The 10495-nt window shown below is 37.2% G+C and overlaps 1 protein-coding gene across 1 annotated transcript; it reads right to left on the bottom strand.

Moving 5' to 3' along the window:
* Positions 1–3840: 3840 nt before the first annotated feature.
* LOC144637667 (microfibril-associated glycoprotein 4-like) lies at positions 3841–8632 on the bottom strand. Its single transcript, XM_078496727.1, has 4 exons — positions 8315–8632; positions 5633–5747; positions 5119–5542; positions 3841–4327 (listed from the first exon to the last, which is right to left on the bottom strand). Exons 1-4 carry the CDS (start codon positions 8630–8632, stop codon positions 4093–4095), a joined length of 1092 nt encoding a protein of 363 aa, XP_078352853.1. The 3' UTR covers positions 3841–4092.
* Between the last annotated feature and the right edge of the window lie 1863 nt (positions 8633–10495).

Here is a 10495-nt window from a genome sequence, read left to right as displayed (position 1 = left end):
TGCTGAATCAACTATCACCTATCAATCAGTTCGCTATTTACATTTCAGTATGGCCGAGGAGTCGAACTAGGATTGTCCTGTATTGTACAGAAGGAGAAGCCACGAACCAAGCGGCCCACACTGCCGGAGCTTATCCCGGTTTCCGTAGCATTAAGCGGCTAGGAATATTTCTACTCCCCCCCTGAATGGGATGCTAGTCCATTGCAGGGTTCCCCGCCAGCATTATGTCGCCGATACCCATTTATACACCTGGGTAGAGAGAGGCGATATGAAAGTAAAGTGTCTTGCCCAAGAGCACAACACAGTGACCCCGGCCGGAGCTCGAACTCGGACCGCTAGATCCGGAGTCCGGAGCACTAACCATTAGGCCACCGCGCCTCCCCAGAAGGTGAAATATAACAACTTAAGTGACGACCTTATTGCGAAAAGCAAACTATACACTAACAAGATAAAAGTATTAATATTGTTCATCGTGGTGTAAGATAGGAATGAACGTTTATTCGTTTGTTTCACGATAGAATCGCTTTGAGATGTTGATCAATACTGCTAGTCTTCATCAGGCGATGAGGTCGATTGTTTACGTGTCGCTATTTATGCACGTTGGTTCGCTGTGATTGGTGCATTTCGATCCTCATTCTTATTCCGACGAACAGATGATGTTCCCTCAGAGGTCCGCTCTGTTGTTGAACGGCTGTTGTGTTTTCTGATTGTAGGTATCCATGCTTCAGGAATTTGAATTCCGCTGTCTCTATTGATGTTATTAGGATGAAGTCTTATATGGATAGCCTCTTTGACCCTGCGTGTGTATCGGTGAGGGTCACGATCGACAAACATGACTAGATTCCATAAAGGAAAATGCCCTGTTTCGTTTGCATGCTCCGAAACTGCGAAGGTTTGTGTATGAGCAAGCCGTATGTCTCTGTCGTGTTCTTTTATCCTGTCTTGCATCGGTCTCCCTGTTTCACCTATATATACTTTGCTGCATCCACATGGAATTTTTGTAAATAACACCGTCTTGTTTACCTGGTTCTAGGGCGTCTTTCGGTCGCACTAAGTGAGACCGAAGAGTTGTGTCAGATTTAAAAACGGTGCGAACGCCTTGTTGTTGTACGCAGCGGCGAAGAACCTCTGATACACCTTTAATGTAGGGTAAAACCGCAGTAGATATAAATTCCTGCGTGGGTTCGTTGTTGGCTGTTGATCTTGTGGTCTTCGTGAGTTTTCGTATGAATGAGGACGGATATCCGTTAGAAACAAGTACCGACGATAAATGTTTCTTTTCTTCAGAGATAACTGATGGTTTTGTTATGAAGTGTTTGGCTCGGCCATATGGAGACTTATCAATACCACGCTTCACTGACTGTGGAAGGTGTGAGTCATAGGCTAAGTATTGATCAGTGTGTGTGGGCTTTCTGTACACACTGGTAGTAAGAAGGCCGTTTGAGTCCCTTATAACTGACGTGTCGAGAAAGGGAATGTTGTTATCTCTTACACCATGATGAACAATATTCACATCTTAAATGACAACTTATCGTAACATATCGATCTAACACAGTAGCGGCTCGCCTAGATTTGCTTAGCTACCTACGAGCCACTAAGAGGCTGTAAAAAAGTCATGCATTAATAAAGTTACTGTTAAGTGACTGAAAACATTTAATAGTTCATTTTAGATTACTGTATAAAGGCGACAAAAACTGTTTATATCCCTCTTTTATTTTTTGAAATTTTACATTTACATTTGTATATAATGATAATATTGTTCGATTCTTTTTAATATGTGTCCCCAGAAAGTCTGTTAAAGACTGAATCAGTTAACACGTTAATGAAGATTTAACCTTCTAACACCGCGGACGCGTCAGTTAGTTGTTTATAGTCTAAATCCTTTGAAAGTACCTCTTGGTTTAGCAGGGCACACTGTGTGTGAAATATACAGAGAACAAGACACAGATCGCTAAAGCATATAATTTTATTGCATTTTCTGATATTAAATGGCTACGTGTTCAACAGTGGTTTTGCAAATTTGTTCTCTTTGTAAAACACTAAAGAGTAGTAGATCCTTTACTATATAACTGCAAGTATATAACTTACTATATAACTGCAATTGTTCTATAGCTGAAGCTTTTTTTCAACAGCGTGCGCTCTCATTGGCTACTTCTAATTAAACTCTGAGCGAGCGACATTGCAAAACTTATGACACCAGATGGTAACAGTGCCCTGTTATCCACGAATGGTCACTGACGATTTGTATCCACAATGCATCATTTAATGCCATTAAAATTAACAAATCAGTTAATTATGAATAGTCCCACCGGGAACAAGTTAATTTGGTTCCCCTCATCTCAATATTTGTCTTGGCTCTTTCTCGAGAAACACTGGGATACTCGGGAAACAAAATAAACTGTTTCCCTTAGACCCAGCATTAAATGTTAATTGTTACCTTACCGTACATGTATCATAAAGCTGTTATCGGCCGTCATAAAAGGGTGTTAATTAATTGATGCACACATCGACCCGTGGCTTGTGTTAATTGTTACCTTATCGTACATGTAATTACGCGTAATAAAAACCAAAGAGTCGTCATTTATTCAAAACGAGTGTCTGAGTAAATTCTTCAAGGAAATTTTATCATAAAGCTCTTAACTTTAATATCGGCCGTCTTAAAAGACTGTTAACTGAGTGATGCAGACATTTTCACGTTGAAATTAAAGTGCTTCACAAATGGATCTTTCAACGCGAAATAACATGTCTTTTTGAGTAATGGCATTGTATAACCATAGGTATTGCTGTAAAATAAGTGGGACATCTTAGAACTCAAGAATGTTATTCATGGGTTTGTTGACACACGGTATATAGTTTATATGTTTTTGGCTTACTTTTGCTTTGTACAAATATACGTCTGTTGCCAATAACAAAAAGATGACTGATAGCTTTTTAACAAGAACATGGGAACAGCACTTACTCTTTTTCGGTTACTTTACAAATCGCACTGAGGATATGTATTAAATGTATAAAGGCATTATTTGGCATATTAGTAAATATTCATCATTGTATTTGACATGTGATTTCAAGAGGAGCTTGAAAAAGTAGCCATCTCCTAAGATTTTGGGGAGACTGGGCACTAGCTTCCGGTACTAGGATGTCTGAGATCATTTGAGCAGCTCAGTGATTGGTTGTCTTAGTTTGGAATCAATTGGCCAATCATTGCTCACGCTCGTCACCTAAACGACTCAAGAAATATCAAAAGCCAGCGTTCATTCTACTCAAAGTTTCTGGAGTGACAAATTGCTCTGGACTCCACTGCACTATTTGCAAAGAAGCATGGAAAATTTGGTAGAGCCTCGACGGGATTTGAACGTATGACCTTTGCATTACCCAGTGCGATGTTCTGTTATCAAAGCTATGCATTTTTCTACAAGAAATACAACATTACAACCCCACTCCAGCAGTCGTGGGAAAAGGAGCCCTCTCTGCCAGAAATATGTGATTTTTCTAAAGATTTGCAATACAGTAAAAACCCGCGAGTAGGAACCTAACATTTGAGAACCTGTTAGGCTAAAATCTGCAAATTAGACGCCCCTTTTATAAGAACCTATTTAGCCTCGAATATAGGAACAGGTTCTTATTTTATAAAATTGATTAAAAATGTTTACTTTTAGCAAATAAGATTGGACAAGGCACTGACTATTGTTCATGTTTATAATGTCACATTCTAAATGATAAGTGTTTAGTTAGAACGGCTCTGCGCACAGATCACTCGACAGAATGTGTCATGTTATTTAACAACTTCTCCTACCAATACCTCAAAAAACAGGGCCGTAACCAGACCTTTGCCCTAGACGAGGCAACATCTTGATAGTGGGTTCTGGGGGCATGCTCTCTAGAAAATTTTAAAATCTAGAAGCTCTGAATTGCTTTCAGAAACATTTTTCTTGAGGTATCTCTTGAGAAAAATCAATTTTGCCAACTGGGGATTATTTTCCCAACAAAACATATTATTTTTTTATTTTTTATTTTGGGTTAAAATTAAGACGAGGCTAGTGCCTCGTCTTGCCTCTTGCTAGTTACGACCCTTTTTTCTTAGCTTCAGTAGTATTAATTCTGCGAAATGGGCCTCAATTTCATTTCAGTACGTTTTAGTGAGTAGTAAAATCCTCGAAATGTGACCCAGTTAACCCCGTCGGCCCGAGAGTCATGCTGTCCACCATGATACAGTCCGTTGAGGTTTGAGGTGTGACAGCCACGATACCACCAGGCACCTTGGAATAGGACAGCACAGTTGCCACTATAAATATCATTGTCGTTGTCTTTAGTCGAAAACTGCATTCCACTATGAGCAAAACAAAAAAAAGGCATAAGTTGAAATAACAACGACTGAGAATAACAACTGACAAAAAGAATGTCAGCGAAAGTGAAAAAGAAAATGTTTCGACTCTGCGGCAAAAAGGTACCAAGTTAAGCAAAAAAAAATCCATGTACATTGAATAGGAAAAGCGCGACCTGAGTTAACCTCGCAAACACTTTAATTAATTTGTCGCTTTCCTCGTAGGCGCCTTAATCTTACGCCGTTTTGGTCACGTGCAAGCCCACACTGTACTTCAATCAAAACTTTAAATCAAATGTATCGTATGTTATGCGACGTAATGTAACGTACGCGATGTAACTCGTAGACAACATAGTTCAGCACTTGTCATCACAATAGTTACACAGACGGTAACAAATGTACCATGGAAACATGCTATTAAAATTGAAAAAATCTTGTTTTTGAAAATTTCTCAACGAAAATATGAACGAATAAATGGAATTAGAAATAGTAGCGGCATAGAAGTAAATGAGTGACAATGACAATAAATTATTAATAATAATTGTGTGGAAAAAAGTTGCTGAAGGGCAAGGTGGTGGCTCATAGCCACTTTAATTAGAAATTACTTTTTTGCGGTTGGTATTAGATTCTGACTAAATGCACATCCTCAGTCGAAAATTCCTCAGTTGAAAATTTAAGCAAATTCAGTTGTAAAAAAGGAAGTTTACGCGACTTAACTTTTTTAACAGGGGTGCATCGGAAGTAACGATCAATTCACTGTTTTTGCATTTTTTGCCTAATTAATTGACAGTGCTTACTTTGCGGACTGCCCGTTGCTGTACATGGAGTCACTAGCCGTGCCACTGTATCCTCCAATCAAAAGCCGGTACTTATCTTCCTCGTCTGCCACCTTAAAAGTCGTGTACTCAGCGTATCTGATGTCGCCATCAAAGTCTTCAAGGTCAACTCTCAGCATGACGTCATCAGCCGCTGTCAAACGGTAAAGATTGTCATTTCCAAGCCAGAACTCGGCGTCCAGATCTCCAAACCCGTTTTTGTAGGCTTCCCATCCGCGATAAAAGTCAACAGAGCCGTCCAAACGCTTCTGAAAAACGGTCCAACCTCCACCGTCCGTGGTCATGTCACACAACACTTGTATTGGTTTGCCGCCATCTGGGTTGATGGTGTACACGCCATTGGATGTAAAACCATCCTTAAGCAAGCGGGAACAGCTCTTAGGCTCTGCAAAATGTGAAATCAGAATATAATGAAATGTTTATAACTTCTATTACATTAAAGTCAGGTTAAAAAAAACTTATCAGAATTACGTACTGCAAGGCATTCCTGCATAGCCATTGTCGCAGTTGCATTCGAAGCCTCCTCCTTGGTAGTCAGGGATACAAACTCCTTTGTCGCCACAAGGAAAGGAATCGGTCTCACAAGCACTCTGTTCAGAAATGAATGAATCAAAAAAGATTTTTATTGTTATGTAATAACGCGCGCGTGTTTAGGAATCGAGGTATCTTTCTTACATGGTTAATGGGGCTTGTAAGGGTTTTCTGAACTTTTAAGCTGTGTTGCTTCAATATTACCACCACGCTATAAGAATGGTGTAAAACAAATTATACAAATTCATCCGGCCATTATGGTCATTTCCCGGCTAGCTACGTCACGGAGTTGCGCAGATTTTTGGTCAAAACTGTTTTGAAATTAGTGGCAGGCAACTTAACGCATGAAAAACATTGTCTTTTAACATCGGAAGATATAACCTTAATTTGCGAAAAGAAATCAAGCCACGGCTATGAATATCGATTTTTTGAAGACGCGCGCAAACAACTTGAAAAGTTAAGAGCGAGTACTTCCGGGAAAAACCGAGCAAAATCTTGTTTAATTGGCAGAAGTTGAAGTATCGATTTGCTTCATTTTTTGCTCATTATTTGCTCATTTGCTCATTTAGCTTCTAGGTAGATAAGAAACCCGATGTAGTTTGTCCCCCCCCCCCAGAAGCGTTTATATTTCAAGAAAAAAATAAAATCAGTTTTCGTTGTCGGAGTCTCAAATTTTAAATCTTCACGCAAAAGTTCCTAAACAGTGTTAGTTAAGGAGGCTCGATGTAGTTTTTTTAGCCGAAGGGTGGTTGTTTTGAAAATTAAAATTATCTAGGAAGCCAATGTTCGATTTTTGCCAAAATACACCATAATGATCAAATATGACCAAATTTTAATTTTTTACTCGTCACTTTGTCACAAAGGTTACCATAGCAACCATTGACGTTTTCTTTTGTTCTCAAACAAGCTTGGTTTTCTCGAAATCTAGACTGACACTTGGTATTCATTTTTTGATATGTTCAAGTACAGTAGATTTACTACCTGTGCTCAAAATTTTAGGAAAATCTGTAAGAGCGTTTAAAAGTAAATCAAGAATGAAGTTTTTGGTATTTTCTTATAATTTCTTACAATCGGCAGTCGATATATTTTAACAAATTAAAGCAAAAAGTCTTTCGCTTTTAGTTAATGGTCTTTGATGGTGTAAGTATTTATATTTCAGTGAGAGAAACTGTGCTCAAATAATACGAAACAATTTTAAGGCGCCTATTTTATATTAAAACGGTGTTTTTCTGAAAATTTCATTCTTGATTTACTTGAAAACGCTCTTACAGATTTTTCTAAAATTTCGTCAACAGTTAGTCAATCTACTAAACTTTAACATATCAAAAAATAAACACCAAGTGTCAGTCTAGATTTCGAGAAAATCAAGCTTGTTTGAGAACAAAAAAAAACGTCAATCGTTGCTATGGTAACCGTTGTGACTAAGTGACGGGTAAAAAATTAAAATTTGGTCACATTTGATCATTATGGTGTATTTTGGCAAAAATCGATCATTGGCTTCCTAGGTAATTTTAATTTTCAAAACAACCACCCTTTTTAGCTTAGTCTAAAAAAAACTACATCGAGCCTCCTTAAGGTGCTTTGTCGATATATAAATGCAGAAAAATTAAGAGTAAAATATGAGTCCCAAAAAAGGGCGAAACAGCTGTCCGCGGTTGCAATCCTGCTATATCGGTTCCGATCGTGTTGGTGTCTCGCAAAGCCTACTGATTTCATGTAGTATGATTAGCCTTCCAGTATTGTTTGCTATTATTTCATATTTTTGCTAATCAGAACTCTTACGTTAGCAGCGTTTTTAGTGTGACAATTTTTATGTCTAATACTTAAAATTATATAACTAAAAAAAAAGAAATAAGGTGCTCTTACGCAATTTGGATTGGCTTTGTTCCAACTGTGTTAACGTGAAGACAGTTAAGTAATGTTGTTTTGCCAGGGGCCCCTTCTGTAATCTAATTCAAAGGAAGTCTAAACAAACTCAATATCCCATCGCGCATAATTAATTCGAAAGACCAAACATTTTAAATTGATTGCTTTAAATTTTGTAGAAGATTCGTGCTGCAAAATTGCTATGGCATTCCTCTTGCCAAACATTTGTCTAACAGAATGTAAGGGGTCTTTCTCGCTAAAAGGAACTTCACATTTTCATTTTGTATATTTTTTAACTTTGACAGAAGAAATTAAGTTAGTTAGTTGACGTCCGTATCCTTACGTGTAATTAAGCTACGAACAACACACTCTTTTGGGTGGATTTATTTTAATCATCCAGTAAACTGTATCCTTCCTACACAATCGCGAACAGTTCTTTTTCGATGAGTAAAACTAGAACTAAAACTAGACTTGCCTTTTAACACAAAGTATTATTATTTGACCAAAGGTTTGCTGTAGAATTTAAAATGTTAATTTTTCAGACCGATGAAAAATAATATGATAGATTTAGCTTAACTCAATTAATGTTAAAATAATCAAGAAACAGCAATATTAAACTTAATAACGTCTTTTAAATTTCCTTTCCCATTTCGATCTAAGTTTTGGAATTTCCTTTTCAATATTTCATTTGATATTTGGATCTCTTGTAATTATTAAAATATAATGATATTTCGGAATTATAATGATAGTTTGAAATTACCTGTATTCCTCGGTAGATAAGTTCACCATCTTCAGTGAAATTCTTTATTCCAACAAATCGATCGGAGTCACTTAGTTGACACTTAAATCTCTTCTTGTCTTCTGTGGGTCCAAAGTTGTACGACAAACAACGAAATTCTTTAACGCATGCAAATTGACAAAAAATCTCTGAGTCCACTTCAACCTCCTTTATAACACTTCCATTTAGTTTTCTTCCAACTATGGGGCTTGCAAAATTGATTGCTTCTAAGCTTGGTTCAGTTAAACGATTTGATCCGCTTACAGCACCGACAAAGAATGCAAAATACAGAAGATGCATCGTATCCTCTATGTATACAAGTAAAAAGAGAATTGTTCCCCTTTCCAAAACTAGGCAGGTGTCATGTAAAGTTTGTTAAATATTTATTGATTTTCACTGCCAATAATTACACTGAATGACCACTAACTTGAGTGACTGCCACAAACTAATAACTTTTGAAGGTAACTGCATTTACCTAAATAAAAAATGGGACAATAAATACCGTAATTGAAATGAAAAACGATCCTCACAACCATTTTCATTTGAAAACGCATCCCTTTTTCTCTGTGATTATAATTTTTTTTCGTTTCGTTGTAGTTGATCTTCAGTCCGTTTCATAGTATTTCATAGTAAACTCAAAAGCAACCTCTTGATTGATGGTCTTGATTTGGGAAGACAAGAAAACCATACTTTACATGTTAGATATAATGTAATACGGATTTATAAACAAACAAGTGGCCTTGTGTTACACTGTGTGCACCAACCTAGATTAGACTGTGCAACTAAACGGACAGCTTAGTTTATTTATTCATTTTTTAAATACGATTTACTCCATACAATACAAATACATTATGAATAATTAAGAAAACTAACCTAAAAAACAAACAAACAAACAAACAAAAAGGCGTGGAGAAGGAGACAAACAAAAGGACAATGGCACCATACTAGGGATGTCCTTATTTTGGTCTACTGATAAAGTCATAAAGTCATTGTCCTGTATTAAACAGCTTCTCAAATCGGATATAAGAACATTTTGAGATAACACTGGATATCGTTTTATAGCCAAGTTAGAAAATAGCGAAAGCAAATTTTTTAAAACTGTCTTTAGATTTCATCTTCTGGATATTTTTATTTCTTTGGGCATTTTTTGTTGACGTTATACTTTTCGGAGAATATAATAACAGCAAAACCAATCGGATCATGAATTTGGTGTAAAAACTCGATGGGATCGTTGAACTGAATTAATCTTAATTTGTATAAAATAAACAGATTTAAGATTTACTGGCATATTTTGATTATTCAAAAGAATTTCTACACATATCTGGATAACTTACCTTAGTTTCAGAATCAATTTATACTAGTAATACGTGACTCGCAGGGCCTCGCGAAGCTCTGGGTTGGGGAGGGGGGGGGGGGGTGTTATATAAATAAGGAGTGGATTATATGAAGTTGAAAAGTAATTGAATTGTACATATTCAATTTTTCACAGTAGGCAGGAAGAGATATTTGTTAGAAATTTAAAAATATTTGTTGGAGGGGTAGCATTGGATAGGTAGTGGATTGGGGAGTGATGGGGTGGTTGATACAATTAGTTAAAATCGCTGGAGAAAAGTACCAAATTTTCTCTTTAGCAGGTTTCCCCCTTGTTTGCCAAAAAGTACCCCCTTCCTTATTTGAGGAACTGTAAGTGTTATGTTATCCCTCCACTTAACAGTCTCTTTTGCCCCTATCTTTGTGCAACTCTGAATCTGTAACTGGAATCGATATAATTTGTGTGGTCCCAGAAAATATTCATACTCACCACGGAAGGTTGTTCAGTTTGAACTCCCCCACACCCCTGAAAATTGGAGTTGAGATTCATACTCCTTAAAAAAAGTTTTGTTTTTTACAACCTTGTTCCCAGGGTCTTTAATCTTCCCGCCCCCTAGAGCCCCACTCTTTTCTCTTGCCCTAGGGGGCAGGAGGATGAGAGACCCTGGGAACGAGGTTTGGCATTGAGCCCCCCTTTCCCTAAGTATAATGAACAGACTGATTTGAAATCAAGCCAGCTAGTGGCCTTGTTTATTGAAAATAAATGGTTTGAAAATACAGTACATGTATATTGATTTTGTTAGTTATGTTTTCCTATAAGCTATAGTTACAACAGGCCAATTCCGATATATT

The sequence above is a fragment of the Oculina patagonica genome, chromosome 2 (genome assembly GCF_052425735.1).
Source record: "Oculina patagonica isolate OP01 chromosome 2, crgOcupat, whole genome shotgun sequence".
NCBI classification, from domain to species: domain Eukaryota; kingdom Metazoa; phylum Cnidaria; class Anthozoa; order Scleractinia; family Oculinidae; genus Oculina; species Oculina patagonica.
Note: the sequence above shows the minus strand (reverse complement) of the source record. Positions and strands in the feature narration are given on the sequence as shown.

What these genes read in the sequence shown, in the direction of transcription:
- LOC144637667 (XM_078496727.1), bottom strand. Translation starts at nt 8,632, where the DNA reads ATGCATCTTCTGTATTTTGCATTCTTTGTCGGTGCTGTAAGCGGATCA. An exon ending in TTATCTACCGAGGAATACAG is followed by an intron (nt 5,748 to 8,314) that starts GTAATTTCAAAC and finishes ATTTCTGAACAG; the next exon opens with AGTGCTTGTGAGACCGATTC. An exon ending in CTATGCAGGAATGCCTTGCA is followed by an intron (nt 5,543 to 5,632) that starts GTACGTAATTCT and finishes CACATTTTGCAG; the next exon opens with AGCCTAAGAGCTGTTCCCGC.